The sequence below is a fragment of the Pinus tabuliformis genome, chromosome 2_1, assembly GCF_031772625.1.
Source record: "Pinus tabuliformis cultivar Carrire ecotype Pingquan chromosome 2_1, CPIR1, whole genome shotgun sequence".
Classification (NCBI taxonomy): domain Eukaryota; kingdom Viridiplantae; phylum Streptophyta; class Pinopsida; order Pinales; family Pinaceae; genus Pinus; species Pinus tabuliformis.
The window spans coordinates 521,403,155-521,424,596 of NC_142299.1; the positions used below are offsets into that span (position 1 = coordinate 521,403,155).

The 21,442-nt window shown below is 39.8% G+C and overlaps 2 protein-coding genes across 2 annotated transcripts; both read left to right on the forward strand.

The window, feature by feature from the left end:
• Positions 1 to 9,535: 9,535 nt before the first annotated feature.
• On the forward strand, positions 9,536 to 12,231 carry LOC149201240 (uncharacterized). Its single transcript, XM_089401234.1, has 3 exons — positions 9,536 to 10,718; positions 10,878 to 11,056; positions 11,422 to 12,231. The coding sequence occupies exons 1-3, from the start codon at positions 9,536 to 9,538 to the stop codon at positions 12,229 to 12,231; spliced, it is 2,172 nt and encodes a 723-aa protein (XP_089257360.1).
• A 564-nt stretch (positions 12,232 to 12,795) lies between these two features.
• LOC149201241 (uncharacterized) lies at positions 12,796 to 13,534 on the forward strand. The gene is made up of 2 exons (XM_089401235.1): positions 12,796 to 13,116; positions 13,310 to 13,534. Exons 1-2 carry the CDS (start codon positions 12,796 to 12,798, stop codon positions 13,532 to 13,534), a joined length of 546 nt encoding a protein of 181 aa, XP_089257361.1.
• Positions 13,535 to 21,442: the final 7,908 nt, after the last annotated feature.

Here is a 21,442-nt window from a genome sequence, read left to right on the forward strand (position 1 = left end):
ATTATAGCAGTTTTTTTTTAATTTTAAGTAAGGGAAATTTATGTGTATATGTAATGCCCAAGCTAATTGCTAGTGTTTAAATTAAAAACAGTAAATTTAACTATTGGTTATGGTTATGTTTGGTAAAACTCTATAATTATTATTGTTGTTACTGTTTCAATTAATTATAGTTATAATTGTTTGGTTGCCAACAAGTGTGGCTTGGAAATAAAACCAACTGCTAATGATTATAGAGCTTCCTCATGAGAGGGGTATTAGAACTAAAATATGACATCTTCAGAAAGGGAAGAAACCCTAACTACTTTCACATGGCGGTTGAGCCCTCATAGAGGAAGGGTACTTAATGGTAAAAGAAAGAGGAAAAGAGGTTGCTACCTCTGGTAAGAATTGGCAGCGAACCCTACCTCTCGTAAGCACCAGATAGCAAGGCTCTCGAAAAGTTGCAATTTGGCAGCCAACGCTACGTCTCGTAAGGACCACATAGCGCATGTTGGGAGCACAGAACTCCTGAATAAACCCGCTATGTCTGGTAAGGACAAGATAGCGTAACCTTGGGAGTGCCAAAGAGCTGCAGATAGCAAGAATCTTGCAGGGTGCTTGGGGGTGGAAGGTCAAGGAGGACCCTCCTAAGGTCGGGAGGTGGAAAAGCGCACTAAGAGTTTTGCCTCTCAACAGGTATGTACAACAGAGAGCTTGGTAGTCTCTGTATATGCTCACAATTGAATTAAAAAGTTTATGACACGACAGAGAAATGTAAACTGTACAAAGAAAATATCTTTTGGTAGATGCAAGTAGAATAAAGACTTGAATTATGTTAAAACATTAATCTTAGAAAGGAGTGAAATTCCTTTATGACTGCCATAAAGAAAGAATAGTGCAATAGGAAGAAACGAACCAGAAAGAGTAGGGTCAACAACCCATTCTCTGGAAATGATTTCCGAGTATAATGCGTAAATGATATAAAGAAAGAACTCCGTATACAATCGTTATAGGAACGAGAATCTAATCAAACGATAATCCATTACATGATAAAAAAGAAAACTAAATATATATATATATGTATGATTCCACAGAGCAGTTCCTTCGAATCCAAGGAAACAAAAGCAGGTCGACAAAATAAACATACCATGTGTTAATAGAAATATTCTCTGAAAATAGTGGGTGTAGGTCTCTTCTGTTGAATACATAAGTTAGAAAAAAAAATTAAATGTCATGCATTAACGAGATAAGGAGGGTAACTTGTACCCACACCCGAATCTTGACTACCGTGTGCCAATGTTCCAATTTAATTGCGGAACCCCACGGTGAAATGGGCGGCCGTGGCCGGTATGGACAGAGTAGAGAAACCGACAAATACTCGCCCATATGAAACAATAAGCCATTATTAAACAAATGAACATAGCATGTAAGTAATGGAGATAATATTGATAATCAAGAAATAGGAATTAACAGAAGTCCTACAGTACCCCCATATGCAATGAAAGTCTCGTGTGAACAACAATATTCTTATGTCAAAGGAAAAGTTCGGTATTAACCGACAGAAGCCCAAAATCCATTATGAAACTGTAGCACCTTGTTATGCATATACAAATAAACACATTAACCAGTCAAGAAATTACAAATAGTTGTAACCGCCCAAATGGAAACATAAATGTTCAGTATAAAACCCTCGGCCCTATATCAGATACATGGTAAAAATACAATACAGCAAGCGCAGTCCGGAACGGACAATACCGATATCCCAGTATTGGGCAAATCCCAAGTTTGCCACGGTGAAAACATGAGCAGGGACTTTGTTATAGTCACATTCAAGGAGTGACTCAGAACGAAAAAAAAATAAAAGGAAAACACCATAGCTCGATCAAGTCGGCCGAAACCAATTTCAAGTTACCCACAAACTTTCTGTACATAAGTCATCAACATTTTCTTACGAGGACACAGAAGAGAACAGACGGAGTTTTGTCCACCATGCGCAGGTCTCAATACCTGTATCTTGCACCTATAAGGATAGGGAAAAATGAATGTTAGAACCATGGTAAAACAAACAAAAATCCAAACCATAAACGAAGGAGCATTACTGTGGATTAAGAAGTGCATGTTACCGCGGCCATGGACAACGGGTGAATCCCTATCTCCTTCTCGGCTGGTTATGCAAATGGTCTGCGCCGGATGAAATTCCAATCGCGAGAGACCTGCCAAGGCCGGGAGTCAAAGTGGAAATGATCTGCAATGGCCAAATGCGGCATGGGAAAACCATTTAGACCTATTACCCTTACCTGGAAAGATAACAGCCGTCGATCTGGAAAACATCATCTTCACCGTTGAAATGGGCACGAGATTTCTCTAATGACTGCTGTCACATGGGTCATTCTTGCCAAGTACTAGGCAAAATAAAGTCCCGTATTTAGCGTTGGTAATCGGAGCAGTCCTCGCCGGTTGCAGCTTAGGCCAGCTGGCTGGTTGCACTCCAGGTGGACACCCTAGGAAAGCCCAGGTTCCAGAACGCCAAGTTGGTGACCGGAAAACGTTATCGGAAGTGAGCTCTCCAGCGAACCCGTGAAACCAGACCTGGCTGACGAAGTGTTGGCACGGGTAATCTCGTATGCGGGTGAAATATAATAATGACAATCGCAGAACCGCAGGCCAAGGATTTAAATAACGCATCAAATCATTCAACCATAATAGAAAGTGTAACCAAGATTTCCCTAGATACTTCTCGAGACTACGGGAAGGTTTCATAAATTAATAATCAACCAAGCATTATATTATACCATGGTAAACGATACATGCATACGCCTAACCAATAGTGCACACGATAAATGATTGCCGTGGATAATAATTATAAAATGCTAGGTTTAACTCTTTAAATGTCGTGAGTATAGTGATGGTGAAACATTGGTATTAACATTGTTGTGAGCATAGTTACCAAGAGTAATTCACCTTAAGCAAAGTATATATATATGTGTGTGTGTGTGTGTAATTGTCTATAGGGAAAAATAATTTTTTTTGTAGAGGTCTTACAAGTGGTATCAGAGCGAGGTTGCAACTCTGTGACCTCGGGTTAACCATAACTGAGAAACTGATATGATTAATTGAATTAACGAGCAAGTAGGTATTATCCCATGATATATTGCATGTAACATCTGTGGAAAAGAAACTAATCTTCTGAACAGGTGACAGCAAAATGAGGAGAACGAGCAGTGCTCCTCATGGAAATGTGGACAGACCAGACAGTGTCACCCACTGTTATGAAACCAACTCACAAAAAGATAGAAAAGAGAGATCCACGCCTTAGAATTCAGCCTCTTCTAGGGGGCAACCTCCTTTACATTACATAAATGAACAATTCTTGGATGATACAAATGACAAAACCTCCTTTCTATATATAGGAGTCTAAGGAGTCACAATATAATCCAGCCAGCCTAACAATAATAATATAAAGCCACAAAAATAACAATAGAGGGATTCTATGGGGCACAGAAATAACAATATGGGGGTAATAGGGGCACAACAATATAAATAGGGGGTAAACTACAATAGTAATGGGGTAATCACTAGTATTATAGGGACCCAACATGCCCCTCTCCTTCAAAAAAGTGTTTTCCTCAACGCTTGAGCAGTTCTGGATACTTCTGCATAAAATTCTCATCCTCCCATGTGAAATCTTCAGCGGATAAGTTCTTCCACTTGATAAGATACTCTGAAATTGATCGATTTCGTAGCTGTCGAGTTCTTTTTTCTGTGATTGCTTCCGGTTCCAATATAATTTTTCCTTCCTCGTCAAGTTCTAGCAATATTGTTTGAATTTGGAGCTTGTCACCTATAACCTTCTTTAAACATGAAACATGGAAAACTGGGTGCAATCGAGAAGCTGCAAGAAGCTCCAATTTGTATGCCATAGTACCAATCTTTTCCAACACCTTGTACGGACCATAATACTTTGGTGATAATTTATTATCCTTCTTAGCTTGCTTTAGGGGCATTTGCTTATATGGTTGTAGCCGTAGGAATACCCAATCACCTACATCAAAACTTCTTTCACTGCGATGTTAATCTGCCTGTTGTTTCATTCTATTTTGTGCCAATACAAGGTTATCCTTTAAGAGTTGGAGGACTTGTTGCTTATGTTCGATGTGATGTTCCACTGCCTGAACCTTAGAATTTTCTCTTAAATATGATGTGATGGATGGTGGTTGATACCCATAAAGTGCCATAAATGGGGTCATTTTGTTGCTGTATGGAAGGAAGTGTTATACCACCATTCAGCCAGAGGCAACCATTTGACCCATTGTGTCTGTTTATCAGATACAAAGCAACGAAGATATCCTTCCAAACATTTGTTTACTATCTCAGTTTTCCCATCAGATTGAGGATGATAAGATGAGCTATGAGCTAACTGAGTCCCAAGACAAGAAAATAATTCTGTCCAAAAATTTCGAGTGAAAATGGGATCTCTGTCACTTACAATAATCTTTGGGTTTCCATGTAGCTTTTGAACTGTTTCCATAAATGCAGTAGAAACTGTACTGGTTTTAAATGGATGTGATAATGCAAAAAAGTGTGCATACTTGGTAAGTCTGTCAACTACCACCATGATGACACTCTTTCCCTCAGACTTGGGTAAACCTGTGATAAAATCCATTGAAACCTCCTCCCAACGTTGGCTTGGAATGGATAAAGGTTGTAATAGACGTGGTGTCTTAATTGTTTCAACTTTATTTTGCTGGAAAACCAAACATTCCGCCACAAACTTTTGAATATCTGATTTAAGGCCATCCCAAAAAAAATTCCTTCTTAACCCTGTGGTAAGTTTTTAAAAATCTTGAGTGCCCTCCTAAGGGAGAAGTGTGCAATTCCATAAGAATCTTTTGTTTTAGCTGGGAATTCTTATAGAGGTATAAGCGATCTTTGTACCATAACGAATCATTTTGCCAGCTAAATGTATGAGAAGTACTGGAATCGTGTTGTAGCTTTTGAATAAGTGCCCACACTTCTTCGTCGTTCTTCCATTCCTCCCTTGCTTCGTTTATCCAATCTGGTTGGATAATAGAAATGGCACACAACAATGCTTCCACATCCTCATCCTTCCTTGAGAGTGCATCTACCACCACATTTTGCTTCCCTTTTTTGTAGATGATTTCAAAGTCATAACCCAACATCTTTGTGACCCATTTTTGTTGCTCTTGAGAGGATAATCTTTGTTCTAAAATGTGTTTAAGGCTATCATGATCCGTTTTTACCTTGAAGTGTCTTCCCATTAGGTAGGGTCGCCATTTCTTAAGTGCATGGAGTATTGCCAACATTTCCTTCTCATAAATAGCTTTGCTTAAAAACTTTCCCTTGATTGGACGACTTTCAAAAGCAATGGGTCTTTCATCTTGCATTAGAACAGCACCAATTCCATTTCCTGAAGCATCACATTCCACAATAAAGGTTTTTGTGAAGTCCGGCGTAGCTAGGATCGGTGCTTCGCACATTGCCTCTTTAAGATTTTCAAAGGCCTTTGTTGCTTCCGAAGTCCATGAAAATGAATATTTCTTCAATAATGTTGTTAGAGGTGCTGCTATTCTCCCATAATTCTTAACAAACTTGCGATAATACCCTGTCAACCCAAGAAATCCTCGCAGATGCTTTATGGATGTGGGGATTTTCCATTCCTTAATGGCTTTAATTTTGCTAGGGTCTACCTTAACTCCTTCATGAGATACAATATGACCCAAATATTCCACCTCTTGGACTCCAAAGAAACATTTGGATCTTTTTGCATATAATTGTTTCTCCTCCAATAGTTGTAACACCCTGTCAAAATGTTCAGCATGATCCTTCCAAGACTTGCTGTAGATTAGTATATCATCAAAAAATACTAACACAAATTTTCTAAGGAATGGTTTGAAAATTGAATTCATCATACCTTGAAATGTTGAAGGTGCATTGGTAAGCCCAAAAGGCATGACCAAAAATTCATAATGACCCTCATGAGTTCTAAATGCCGTTTTCGGAATGTCTTCAATCTTCATTCTAATTTGATGATATCCCGAACGAAGATCGAACTTAGTGAAGTAAATTGATCCATGTAATTCATCCAGTAATTCGTCAATAACAGGAATGGGGAACTTATGTTTAATAGTGAGCTTGTTGAGCTCCCTATAATCTGGACACATGCGCCATGATCCATCCTTGTGCACCAATACTACTGGAGCTGAGAAAGAACTTTGACTCGGTTGAATTATACCAGCCTCTAGCATTTCTGCAACCATATGTTCAATTTCACTTTTTTGTACATATGGATATCTGTACGGCCTGATGTTTGGAGGAACACTTCCTGGAATCAGATGAATAGCATGATCATGATCACGCATAGGTGGGAGACCTTTGGGAGTCTCAAATACCTTGGAATGATTGTCCAGGACTTTTTGGAGATCTGGAGAAATAGATGATTCCAATGTGGAAACATCTAGCGAACATAATTGTGCAATTACACCTCTTTGATCCTTTCTTAGAAGCTTTGTCATGCCATTAGAGCTGATTATCTTTCCTGGTTTCCCTGCAATACCCCTTAATTCAACTTCCTTTCCTTCCACAGAAAATTTCATGAAAAGTTCTTGAAAATTAAAAGCTATTGTACCCAAGGATTGTAGCCATTGGACTCCTAGTACAACATCAGCACCTCCCATTGGAATGGAAAGCATTGGGCTAGTCAATACATATTTTCCCATGGATAGCTTGATATTATGGCACTTTCTAGAACAATTTATTGTTCCTCCATTTGCAATCATCACTTGAAACTCTGGTGTTGGATATAGGAAGCAATTCAATTCTTTTGTTACCCTACAATGAATAAAATTGTGGGTGCTTCCTGAATCAATCAACACTATTACCTTTTTCTTCTTGATTTGTCCTTCTATCTTGATGGTTTGAGGAGTGGTAATTCCCGCCAATGCATTACAAGATATGGTCGGATTTATTTTTTCTTCATCTAGGCTTTGTTCCTGGAATATATCCTCTTCTTTTGACCTTTCTTGCTCCTTTTCTTCTTCCTCTTCACAATCTATGTAGAATAATTTCTTCTCAGCACACTTATGACCTTTTGTGTATTTTCTATCACAATTGTAACAAAGCCCTTTTGCTCTTTTTTCTTCCAATTGTTGTGGTGTCAACCTTGTAGGTTGTGGAAGACTATGGGAAACAACACTTCCGTCTTTATAGTTGTGAATGGTATGCTTCCTACTTGCCATAATTTTGCTTTCCATTTTTCTTGCTAACCTGAATGCCTTCTCTAATGAATCAGGTTCCCAAAGGCGCACATCATGTTGGATATTATCCTTTAAAGACCCTATGAACACATCAATCCTATGCTCCTCTGGAATATCTTTTACCCTTATGTTCAATTTTTGGAACTCCTCAATGTGCTCCATTATTGAACCCTTTTGTTTGAGACTTATCAATTGGCTAAAATAATTGTTACTTTTTGTATCCTCATAATGTGCTATCAATTCTTCCGTAAAAATTGCCCAAGTGATAAATTGTTTATGAGAACAAAGCCATTGATACCATACAAACTGATTTGGTTCCAAATATAAAGTTTCCATACGTACCTTTTGTGTGTTTTGCACATTATTGAGATCGAAGAATTGCTCCATTTGTAATATCCATGTGGCGGGATCCTTGCCATCAAACTTCCTCATATCGATTTTTGGAACATGGTGAGTCTTCGATCCAACATTAGAGTCTATGGAATCATGATTAACATTTCTTTTGTTCTCATCATGAGTTTCCTTTACTACCTTTTCACCATTAGTGACCCTTTCTTGTAGCAACTTCTTCAATTCTTCCATGTCTGTCTTCATATCTATCTTCAAATCTGCCATGTCTCTCTTCAAATCTGTCTTCGAATCATCCATCTTAGCTTCCATGCCCTTTATCTTAGATTCCACACCATTTATCTTAGATTCCACGCCACTTATCTTAACTTTTGTTAGCTTTTGTGAGCGTGACATTTGTTGCACTTGTTCTTGTAATTTTGATATATCATGTAGCATTTCTTCCTCTTCTTCATGAGTCATGCTAGAGCTTTTAGGTTCCTTACTAGGTGTTTGCATTTTCTTTCCTCAGGGCATCAGTTACCGATAATAATGCTTTACTATGCCCTTTGAATTCCGTTAAACCAAGCTTACACAAAAATTAAAAAAAAAACTACACACCTTTTTTCACTTTATAGAAGCCTGATATTGAATATGATGTATCTCTGTAATTTCGGATCATCCAATTCTTAAATTGCTACCTGTAGTAGCCTTCTTTGTCCTATTTCCAATGCCACAAGTCTGAGCCAAGTTGGATTCTCCAAGGAAGAGTTATGTGAAATCTCCCACAGTGACATTCTTTTAGACTGGTTTAGTAGAGCGAACTTGTACGACGTGCCACAAGTCCCTGTTTCAACCTTTGAATCTGAAGCACACATAAAAGAAACTACAGTCCATCCTCTTTCTGTACCTTCTTACAAAATTTCAATCCGATCCCCAGAGAGAAAGTTATGACGATTTTCCCCACGTCACCTGTTTTGAATGTAATTCAGGAGTCTGCAAAAAGACCAAATTCCTCAGATCATATCTCCGTAAATATCGCGCGAAACGCTCTGAAATTCGGACCCAAGGTTCATCGCGATTTCTTCTCAAATGGGTTTTTTTTTCGACTTCTGAAACATCACAAAAAAAAAGTTATAGCGAACATGCCATGATGACCTGTTTGGAGCAGCGAAACCCTAGAATCCAAAGCTCTCATACCAAATGTTATGAAACCAGCTCACAAAAAGATAGAAAAGAGATATCCACGCCTTAGAATTCAGCCTCTTCGAGGGGGAAACCTCCTTTAAATTACATAAATGAACAATTCTTGGATGATACAAATGACAAAACCTCCTTTCTATATATAGGAGTCTAAGGAGTCATAATATAATCGAGCTGACCTAACAATAATAATATAAAGCTACAAAAATAACAATAGAGGGATTCTATGGGGCACAGAAATAACAATATGGGGGTAATAGGGGCACAAAAATATAAATAGGGGGTAAACTACAATAGTAATGGGGTAATCACTAGTATTATAGGGACCCAACACCCACCCTCAGGGAAATCCTGAGATTTGGGTGCAGCTAGGGGAGGAGGCATGCAGCACCAACTTGACCATATTGGAGACAGTCCAAGAATTGAAGAACGAGATGGCTTGTTTACGAGAGGACAACACCAGATTGACCATGGAACAGGAAAGGATTCTGAAAAGTTTATCAGATAAACAAAACTAGCACCAGCCTAAGCCCAGTCCGGAGCAAAAGCATGTATCAGAAGAACCAGATTACCATACTGATCAGGACGAAATGGAGGGCAGGGAGGAGGCTCGAGGTGAGAAATCTGACAACGCTTCTGAGCATCAAACCTCAAAAAGACAGCGGATAGAACTACAAGGAGAGTTTCAGAAGATTAAGCCGCCACATTTTGATGGGGAGTCCGAGGAGGTTGCGAAAGCCTAACTAATAAACATGAACAAATATTTCCAAGTTTACGAATATGACCACCATCTTAAGGCACGTCTCGCTATTTTCCAGCTGCAGGCCAAAGCTACATTATGGTGGGAGGAAGTTAAGATGGTGCGGGGAGTGAGAGAACAGGATATAACTTGGGAAATTTTTCAGAAGTACTTTAAAGAGAAATACTTGACTGAACGCTTTTACAATGAAAAAGCACGGGAATTCCATGATCTGCGGCTTGGGCAGCAGACCATGGATGAATTCATTACCAAATTTACATCCCTGCTCCGCTATGTACCGTATATTCGGGAGGAAAAGGAAAAAGTGCAGCGGTTTGTTAGCAGTCTACCCCAAACAATGCGGGAAAGGATTGAATTTGATAACCCGAAGACCATGGATGAATCGATTCGGAAAGCTAGAATATGCCATCAGCAGAATAAACAAAGGGGAGATAGCTTTGGAAAGCGTTGGGTGGATAGAAAGGGCAGCAGAACCACTATGGGAATTAAGGGAGCTCGTGGCAGTTTCAGCAAAGGAGGTTCAAAAGGGCCCAGCAGTAGGAGTCAGTCTAGAAATCAGCTCAGAATGAAACCACCTAATGAGCCCAAATATAGCGAGCAGCCGGGCAGAGTTGATAATGAGGGGACAGTTAGACCGCCAGTACAATGCTGGAGTTGTGGTGGGCCACATTATATCAAGAACTGTCCTCACCGAAAGGCTAGTGATCAGGTGTCCCAGGTTTATGAAGCTTCTACAATAGGTGATGTGGCTCGGTCCATACCAAGAATAAATGCTGCTCTAGAGGACCGTCAAGCTGATTACCAGCCAACGATGGTAGAGTTCGAAGGTAATATTTTTTATCGAACTGTTTCTGTTTTAGTAGACCCAGGAGCTACATTAAGTTATGTTAGCCCCAAAATAGTGGAAAGCTGTAATTTACAATCTGTTAAGTTTAAGAGTCCATGGTTGGTTCAGCTAGCTACCGAGGCCAAAAGGCGGGTGGTGGCCAAGGTCAGCAACTTTCCATTAAAGATAGCTGGACAGACAGTGACAGCGGAATTAAATGTACTTCCTCTCGGCTCTTATGATGTGTTAATTGGAATGGACTGGCTGGAAAGGTGGTGGTCCATAATAAACTGCAAAACAAAGACAATCTCCTACCAGGATGAAATGGGAAATGAACAGGAAATTCAAGGTATTCTGAAGCCAGTTCAGATTCGACCAATTACTGCCTCACAACTCGCTAAATGCATCCGTAAAAAGTGTCAAGTATATGCAGTTCAAGTGGGTCATGCAAAATCTTAAGATAAAGATAATGCACTAGAAAACATACCGGTAGTGTGGGAATTCGCAGATGTGTTTCCTGAGGAAATACGAGGATTGGCCCCTAAAAGAGATTTGGACTTTACCATAGAGCTGGTGCCTGGTGCAGCCCCAGTGTCTCGAGCACCGTACCGGATGAATGTGCCGGAGTTAACCGAATTAAAGATGCAGCTGCAGGAGTTGTTAGACAATAAATACATCCGTCCCAGTGTATCTCCCTGGGAGCCCTAGTACTGTTTGTTAAGAAGAAGGATGGAACACTCCGTATGTATTTTCCATCAGTATTTGGATAAATTCGTATTAATTTTTATTGATGATATACTGATATACTCTCGGAATGTTAAAGAACATGAAGAGCATCTCAGACTTGTGCTACAGACTCTACGGGAACATCAGTTATATGGAAAATTTAGCAAATGCGACTTTTATAAAAAGAAGATCCAGTATTTGGGGCACATCATCACCAAGGAAGGCATTGTTGTAGACCCTGAAAAGATTAAAACCATAATGGAATGGCCAACACCAAAAGACGTGGATGATATCAGGTCTTTCATGGGGCTGGCTGGATATTATAGGCGGTTCGTGGAAATTTTTCCAGGGTTGCATACCCCGTCACCTCCTTGCAAAAGAAAGGGAAAGTCTTTAAGTGGACAAGAGAGTGTCAGCAGAGCTTTGAGCAAATCAAACACTTGCTCACTACTACACCTGTGCTGAGCATTGCAGACCCGGGAAAGGATTGCGTAGTCTGCACAGATGCCAGCAAAGAAGGTGTAGGGGGGATGCTGATGCAAGAGGGGAAGGTGATCGTGTATGAATCCAGAAAATTGAAGGAACATGAACAGAAGTATTCAGCCTATGATCTGGAACTCACTGCTGTTGTAGATGCGCTAAAAATGTGGCGCCATTATTTGGTGGGAAGAATTTTTTTATTGATGACAGATCATCACAGCTTAACTAGCTACTTAAGTCAGCCAACCTTAAATGCTAGACAAGCTAGGTGGGTGGACTTTTTGGGCAGTTTTGATTTTGAAATCAAACACTTAAAAGGGAAACAGAACTGGGTGGTGGATGCGTTAAGCCGAAAAGTGCATTGTCTTTATGAAATTGGTCTTAGTGAAGGACGGTCTACCCTTAGCAAAGAAATTATAGAGGTAGCTGAGGAAGATCAAATCTACAAGCAAAAGAAACAGCTTTTGCAGAATTCAAACACCCACATCAGGCAACAAGGTTATGAGTTGGACGCGGCAGGCCTTTTACGTTACAAGAAAAGAATATGTGTACCCGACCAGGGTGATATTAAGAGGAAAATTCTGGACGAGAATCATAAAAGTCCTTATGCGGGACACCCGAGATATCAAAAGTTAATCACTTCTCTTCGAAAGTAATATCATTGGCCAGGCATGAAAAGGGATGTAACGGAATATCTGGCACGATGCATAGAATGTCAGCTAATTAAAGCTGAACATCAACACCCCGCGGGTTTGTTACAACCATTACCCATACCAGAATGGAAATTGGAAGTTATTACCATGGATTTTATTACAAGGTTACCGAAGTCTAAGAAGAGCAATGACTCTATTATGGTTGTAGTGGACAAACTCAGCAAGACAGCCCACTTCATATCGGTGCAATCTATGTATCGTGCAGCCCAAATCACAATTTTTTTTATGCAGAACATATTTAAGCTCCACAGGCTGCCAAAGACTATAATATCCGATCGCGATGTCAAATTTACATTAGCGTTTTCGAGGACCCTTTTTGAAGGTCTGGGAACTCAATAAAATTTTAGCACCGCATACCATCCGCAGACTGACGGACAGACTGAGCGGGTGAATCAAGTGTTGGAGGACATGTTGAGATCTTATGTGATGCAACAACCCACTCGGTGGGAAGAGTATTTGCATCTAGTGGAGTTTGCTTATAATAATAGATATCATGCATCCTTACAGATGAGTCCCTTCGAGGTACTTTACGGCAGGAAATGCCGCACGCCATCTAGTTGGAGTGGACCGGAAGACAGACTCATGTTGGGTCCTGAAATGTTAAAGGAGATGGAGGCAATGGTTAAGAGAGTGCAGGTTAATTTAAAAGTGGCTCAAGACAAACAGAAAAGTTTTGCAGATCGTAAAAGGATCTTTAAGGAATACCAAGTGGGAGAACATGTATATGTTAGAATTCGAGCAAGGAGAAGTGCCTTACAATGGAATGGGTGTGCCAAATTGGCACCCCGTTTCTGTGGGCCTTTTCAGATTTTAGCTCGAGTGGGGCCAGTAGCTTATCAGCTAGCCCTACCTATCCATATCCGGGTCCATAATGTCTTCCACGTGTCAGTTTTAAAAAAATATGTCTACGACCCTAAACACATAATTAGCTGGCAGGACATACATGTATGTGGATACTGTGAGAAGCTTAAGCTACAAGTATTTGCCACGAAAACACTGATCAGGTTGTTGTGTGTTTCAGGTGGAACAGGAAGGAGAATTCCTAGTCGAGCCGGTGAGCATATTAGATCGGAGAAGGGTCATGCTGCGGAAACGAGTCATCACCCAGGTTAAAGTGCAGTGGCACCACTTTGGGCCAGAAGAGGCCACTTGGGAGGATGAACAGAGCATGAAAGTAAATTACCCCGAACTGTTTATGGGTGAACAACATTGGGACGATGTTGAGCTTCAGGAGGGGGAGATGTAACGCCCTAGTTAATTGCTAGTGTTTAAATTAAAAACAATAAATTTAACTATTGGTTATGGTTATGTTTGGTAAAACTGGATAATTATTATTGTTGTTACTGTTTCAATTAATTATAGTTATAATTGTTTGGTTGCCAACGAGTGTGGCTTGGAAATAAAACCAACTGCTAATTATTATAGAGCTTCCTCATGAGAGGGGTATTAGAACTAAAATATGACATCTGTGAAAAAGGGAAGAAACCCTAACTACTTTCAGATGGCGGTTGAGCCCTCATAGAGGAAGGATACTTAATGGTAAAAGAAACAGGAAAAGAGGTTGCTACGTCTGGTAAGGACCAGATAGCAAGGCTCTGGAAAAGTTGCAATTTGGCAGTGAACGCTACGTCTGGTAAGGACCAGATAGTAAGGCTCTGGAAAAGTTGCAATTTGGCAGTGAATGCTACGTCTGGTAAGGACCAGATAGCGCATGTTGGGAGCAGAGAACTCCCTGAATAAACCGCTATGTCTGGTAAGGACCAGATAGCGTAACTTTGGCAGTGCCAAAGAGTTGCAGATAGCAAGAATCTTGCAGGGTGCTTGGGGGTGGAAGGTCGAGGAGGACCCTCCTAAGGTCGGGAGGTGGACAAGCGCACTAAGAGGTTTGCCTCTGAACAGGTATGTACAACAGAGAGCTTGGTAGTCTGTGTATATGCTGACAATTGAATTAAAAAGTTTATGACAGGACAGAGAACTGTAAACTGTACAAAGAAAATATCTTTTGGTAGATGCAAGTAGAATAAAGACTTGAATTATGTTAAAACATTAATCTTAGAAAGGAGTGAAATTCCTTTATGACTGCCATAAAGAAAGAATAGTGCAACAGGAAGAAACGAAAACCATAAAGAGTAGGGTCAACAACCCTTTCTCTGGAAATGATTTTCGAGTATACTGCGTAAATGATATAAAGAAAGAACTCTGTATACAATCGTTACAGGAACGAGAATCTAATCAAACGATAATCCATTAAATGATAAAAAAGAAAACTAAATATATATATATATATATATATATATATATATATATATATATATATATATATATATATATATATATATATAATATATATATATATATATATATATATATGATTCCACAGAGCAGTTCCTTTGAATCCAAGGAAACAAAAGCAGGTCGACAAAATAAACAGACCATGTGTTAATAGAAATATTCTCTGAAAATAGTGGCTATAGGTATCTTCTGTTGAATACAGAAGTTAGAAAAAAAATTTAAATGTCATGCATTAACGAGATAAGGAGGGTAACCTGTACCCACACTCGAATCTTGACTACCCTGTGCCAATGTTCCAATTTAATTGCGGAACCCCACGGTGAAATGGGCGGCCGTGGCTGGTATGGACAGAGTAGAGAAACCGACAAATACTTGCCCATATGAAACAATAAGCCATTATTAAAAAAATGAAATTAGCATGTAAGTAATGGAGATAATATTGCTAATCGAGAAATAGGAATTAACAGAAGTCCTACAGTACGAGCATATGCAATGAAAGTCTCCTGTGAACAACAATATTCTTATGTCAAAGGAAAAGTTCAGTATTAACCGACAGAAGCCCAAAATCCATTATGAAACTGTAGCACCTTGTTATGCATATACAAATAAACACATTAACCAGTCAAGAAATTACAAATAGTTGTAACCACCCAAATGGAAACATAAATGTTCAGGATAAAACCCTCGGCCCTGTATTAGATACATGGTAAAAATACAATATAGCAAGCGCAGTCCAGCAAGCGCAGTCCAACAAGCGCAGTCCGAAACGGACAATATCGATATCCCAGTATTGGGCAAATCCCAATTTTGCCACGGTGAAAACCAGAGCGGGGACTCTGTTACAGTCACATTCAAGGAGTGACTCAGAACGAAAAAAAAAGAAAAGGAAAACACCATAGCTCGATCAAGTCGGCCGAAACCAATTTCAGAGTTACCCACAAACTTTCTGTACATAAGTCGTCGGCATTCTCTTACCAGGAAACGGAAGAGAACAGACGAAGTTGTGTCTACCATGCGCAGGTCTCGATACCCGTATCTCACACCTGCAAGGAGAGGGAAAAATTAATGTTAGAACCATGGTAAAACAAACAAAAATCCAAACCATAAACGAAGGAGCATTACTGTGGATTAAGAAGTGCATGTTACCGCGACCATGGCCAACGGGTGAATCCCTATCTCCTTCTCGGCTAGTTATGCAAATGGTCTGCGCCGGGTGAAATTCCAATCGCCAGAGACCTGCCAAGGCTGGGAGTCAAAGTGGAAATGATCTGCAATGGCCAAATGTGGCATGGGAAAACCCTTTAGACCTATTACCCTTACCTGGAAAGATAACAACCGTCGATTTGGAAAACATCATCTTCAACGTTGAAATGGGCGCAGGATTTCTCCGATGAATGCTGTCACATGGGTCATTGTGCCAAGTACCAGGCACAATAAAGTCCCGTCTTTAGCATCGGTAATCGGAGCAGTCCTGGCCGGTTGCAGCTTAGGCCAGCTGGCTGGTTGCACGCCAGGTGGACACCCTAGGAAAGCCCAGCTTCCAGAACGCCAAGTTGGTGGCCGGAAAATGTTATCGGAAGTGAGCTCTCCAGCGAACCCGGGAAACCAGACCTGGCTGACGGAGTGTTGGCATGGGTAACCTTGTATGCGGGTGGAATATAATAATGACAATCGCAGAACCGCACACCGAGGATTTAAATAACGCATCAAATCATTCAACCATAATAGAAAGTGTAACTAAGATTTCCCTGGATACTTCTCGAGACTGCGGGAAGGATTCATAAATTAATAATCAACCAAGCATTATATTATACCATGGTAAACGATACATGCATACGCCTAACCAATAGTGCACACGATAAATGATTGCCGTGGATAATAATTATAAAATGCTAGGTTTAACTGTTTAAATGCCATGAGTATAGTGATGGTGAAACATTGGTATTAACATTGTTGTGAACATAGTTACCAAGAGTAATTCACCTTAAGCAAAGTATATATATATATATATATATATATATATATATGTGTATGTAATATATAAATTATCTATAGGGAAAAATAATTTTTTTTGTAGAGGTCTTACAGTATATACCTGGATGTGCATGTTGCGCCTCCTACTATACATGTTCCTCCTACAACTCCTTCTCTCATCTGTGCAACTCATGTTCTACCTTTGCGCTATCCTCTTGTCATGCCATTTCCTCATAGCCTCAGTCTCCAAAGTTTCATTCATCAGAAGTGGATTTGTTGGAACTTGCAACTTTGCTCTCCCTCTACATTGTCAACAACCTTCCTCTTGCATGTGTCGCATGCAAGTGTGCTACCTTGTGTTGCTGCTGATGGTGTTGCTCCTTGTGATTCCACTTCCATTTCATATTTATATCCTTTTCCATGAACAACTTGATGTCTTCATAGATAGGGAAGTTCATAACCACTTGATCGGCTACATCCCCAATTGTGCTCTGAATAGTGTCATCGACTCTGCTGTCATTGAAGCCAATGTACCTATGCTACTGAGGGTTAGTCTAACACTTGTGATACCTAGAGACATAGCAACACTCATGACAAGAAATATGTCAGTAGAAAACCAAAACAAACTAGAGGAATGACATGTAACATACCTGTGTGACTGTCTATGAAGATTGTGCAATTTTCACCAAGAGGCTTGGAGACAGACTGTCAAAAATGTGCAAGGCGTAGTCGAGGCTGTCAGGAGGTTGACTGGCTACTGGAGTTGCACAGTGCACAGTCCAACTTGGCATATCTCTTACGATTTTTCCTTTTCCTAGCTCTTCTGACCCTATATATTACTCTTCCATAGCTCAACTAGGCTTTAGCTCTAAATAACCATCCATCCTCAGTGCATAAGTAAGAAGTAACAAATCAACTAATGTCAAAATAGAAGTCATACATCCAGACCATAGTGTCTAAAATAAATCTTAATAATTCTCCCATTAGTGTCATCGATAACCCTAATCAATCTAATCTGAACCCATCCCATCCTCTATTCTCGACCACAAAGCGAGGCTAAGCCACACCATCCCATCCAACAAGTTATTCAACCTCATTACTTCATGTTCATAATTGACATTCTTAATGGCTTTGTGAGTACTCTACCAAACAAAAGCTACCACATCTCCCTTTCACGCAAGGAAAGTAACCTACACAAAAGGGGGAGGGGTAAAAAAGATCATGGTGACAAAGATAGTAGCCAACTATTTTCGGTTATGCTCACATGAATGCCCCCTAATCTTATGGGTTTGGAGGAGAGTGGGGAACCCTAATTAGGGACATAATCGACTTAGAAACAAGTGACCAAGGAATGATCGATCACACGATCCAAGGTAGTCTCCAAAATATGCATGCAAGCCAAAATTTTAGAGGGTGGTTGTAGCCGCTACAACAACAACCTAGCCCAAACTAGGAACTTAGTGAAGATCTCCTTATTTAGAGTGAAGTTTTCCATCCTTAGCGGCATGTACAGTCCATCTAATGCAAAGAAGTTGGAACTGCCATCAAATATTAGATCTCTATCCTCCATATTTACAAGCATAATAAAGAAATCCTTTTGACCAAAAATGCAACTTAATCTCCCCTCTTGGTTTCCAGTAGTGTTTGATCGATTCACATTATTTTTTTATGTGATCTAGAGGCCCATAAATTTGCATGTAATTGCATATCATCACATGCGATATCTAAAGGCATATGTATCGCAATCGATGATTAATGTCACCGGGATTATCACTATTTTAAGCTTACATGGCCTAGTGGTCCCTAGGGAATCAATGTGTTCTTGAGAGATAAAATGAAGAGTTGTTCATATTTTATACTGTCTTTCAATTGTTAGGGTTTTGTTTTGCTAATGGGTCTGGTTCTTTAAAAAATAATATATTGTCCGATGAATCACTGTGTTCTTCAGAGATTACGTTCATTGGAATGGAATGTACTGTAGATTGAATCGGTAAAAAAAAAATTGTCTGATGAATCAATGTGTTTTTCAGAGATTAAGTTCACTGGAATGGAATGTGTCAATTGAATTTGTAGCTGCACAATTAGATGTGTGCACAATTGGATCCATTTTATGCCAGTTTTTGGCCATGCATACTAAATTTATGTGTTTTTGTTAGGTTTTTGGTTTTTAATTTTAATTTTTTTGTTTTTTGAGATGTAGATTAGTTGGTTTATTTTTTATTCCAAAAATAATAAGCAAGATGATATTAAGTTAATTAGAATGGAATGTGTAAATTAAACAGTTAGCTGCACAATTAGATCTGTGAACAATTAGATTTGTGTGTTTACTCTAGGTTTCTGGCCACTCATACTAAATTTATGTGTTTTTAGTTAGGTTTTTTGGTTTTTAATCTTCATTTTTTTGTTTTTAATCTTCATTTTTTATTTTTAATCTTCATTTTTAATAGTCACACAAATATAACCTAGCTCACTAGTAATCTCCTCAATCTCCATGTGGGTCGAGAGCTGTAATTCTCCCTCCACGCTATCTCTAATGCCTCTAGCAATGTTGACACGTGCATAATCTTATTTCAGTCACAAACCTAGGTGTCTAGAATAATTGCCTTGCTTACCTTGTATAAATGTCCTCCCAGCAGTCAAATAGGGTGGAAATTCATGACTTTTATTATTATTTCATGCTTTATTCATTGCACTAGCCTCATGACAGTGACAAATCTCAACTAGCACCATTAAGGCTATGCTGTTGGAGCCTCCTCCCCTCACCTTGCCCATGGAGAAGTTATATTATAGATCCCACTTGCATTTTCTAAATTTGACTCAAATCCACAAGCTATCCCAAGCTTCAAGCACCAATATAAACATCTATCTGGTGTAGCATGCATTCAATAAATTATGGCTCTCTTGCTGAGGAAAAACCCTAGAATCATGGCAGAAACCTAGGGACTATCGGAAACTAGACAAAAGTGGCGACTACACGATCCTCAAACTTTGGGCACCTTACACACATGGATGGGGCTAGCAATATTGGAACAGTTGCATGGCATGGCAACAAGTTGTGAAAGGATAACATACCCGTCTAAGTACTTTCTAGAATATTCGCTAAGCCAAAATTTTTGTGGGCAAAAGACATCAATGTTTTCTAAGCATTTTCATCAGAACAACGGTAAACAAATGTCATTTGGATGGAGAAAGAGGTGGTTGACTATTCATGAGACTTGATGGATACAACACCAATTTGAACGGTTGATCCACCTCAACGTCCAACGACACAAACACTTGAGAACCCCCATGAAATCGATGTCCACATTGGGGCATTTATATCTGATATGGAGGATGGAGTGGCCAACCTCAATGACCTAGGGCTTCTACAACCGACCTGAGTAACAACTTCAGATTTCATATACAATTTACATGACTAGCGGCCTAAACCATTACTCAAAATACCGTCTCTTTTTGAGTTGCAATATTGGGAATATGAACAACATGTGCATCAAACATCTGGTTCTCGAGAAGCATGCGTGGTAGCTGGGGGTTTACTCGGTCATGAAGCAACCACATTTTGCATAGATAACCTAGGGCTCAACATACATGACAACCAAGGTGTCGACCCAAGGGTTACTTGCCCACAACACCATATTCACACTTATGGATATTTCGAAGCCATGTCACAACAAATACTGACTCAAGAAGAAACCATGATATTAGAGTGAGATGATAATGAGCCACATGTGCCTGAACGTTCTTGATAAATCACCCACAGAGGATGGGCAGAAAAAATCTAAGTGTAATAAGGTACGGGAGCATGGGCGACTACTAGTATTTCGTGAAGGAATAAGCATGATGCATGCCACAGACACTAACAACATGGTGACTGTCGACCCAGTCAGAGGCAGAAACTATTCCACGACTAGGTTAAAATGATGGATTGTGGAGATTTGGAGCTACATCCTCAATCAAGTGCCAGCTGTCCTTACTATGATGCGCGGATGGTCTAACCTCATCTTTGCAAGCCCTGACCATGCAAACTAGGTGTTGTCCAAGTGCTGGCACATAGAAATGAGGTGGATGTATTGAGGTGCATTGGGGATGATCTTGGGATATACCTAGACCATGATAAATCATACATTGAGTCCTATAGCATTGACATTGCTAGAATTTTGGTACACCTTGATACCAGAGAAGGGCTAGTAGAAAGTCTCCACTTGCAATATAGGGAGCTCATCATATGGCAGATCCTAAATTAGGAGGGTGTACCATTCCAGTGCAGACCCTGTTGTGAAGTCGGTTACTTGTATAAAGACTACCCATTGATCACAATTGTTCACCTCAAGTGCCCTAAAAGACACACGATAATGGGTATGTAGATGAAATTAGATATTGGATCGGCTCATGCACAAAATGCATCGACGGAACCCCTGAGGAAGCGGAGAGAGAATTGGAAGACTCCTCAACAACCAGAGGCTTGGCCTCGAGTTGCAAGGGTCACTAGATCTCACTCCTTTCGCACTAGTCAAAATCTAGGTAGTCTCATATCCTCTCCTCCCATATCTTGTCATGTTTTTAATTCTAAATATACCCATTTATCAGTTGTTGCATCGAGTTTGGCTTTATTTGCATAAAATTTGAGTCCCATCACATTTCTCATTGCTATGGCCCATGAGACAAATCTGGACACTGATCCTACCACAATTGAGGGTGAACTCTCATTACATACTGAATGGGATGAATTGCTGGGTAGTAAATGCCATCATAGATATAATCTTTGATCCCTTTCCCACCTCAAGCCACATCATACCTTTGGCCACGATGATGACCCTCCCACAAAATCTCAGAAGATCACAACAGTAGGAAATCCTATATATCTAAGGTCGTCAAGCGGGAAAGGATT

Coding starts and splice junctions, on each gene's coding strand:
- LOC149201240 (XM_089401234.1), top strand. CDS start 9,536: ATGAACAAATATTTCCAAGTTTACGAATATGACCACCATCTTAAGGCA. Junction 10,719..10,877: donor AAATGAACAGGAAATTCAAG/GTATTCTGAAGC, acceptor GGGAATTCGCAG/ATGTGTTTCCTGAGGAAATA. Junction 11,057..11,421: donor ATAAATACATCCGTCCCAGT/GTATCTCCCTGG, acceptor TGGATATTATAG/GCGGTTCGTGGAAATTTTTC.
- LOC149201241 (XM_089401235.1), top strand. CDS start 12,796: ATGAGTCCCTTCGAGGTACTTTACGGCAGGAAATGCCGCACGCCATCT. Junction 13,117..13,309: donor TTTTAGCTCGAGTGGGGCCA/GTAGCTTATCAG, acceptor TGTGTGTTTCAG/GTGGAACAGGAAGGAGAATT.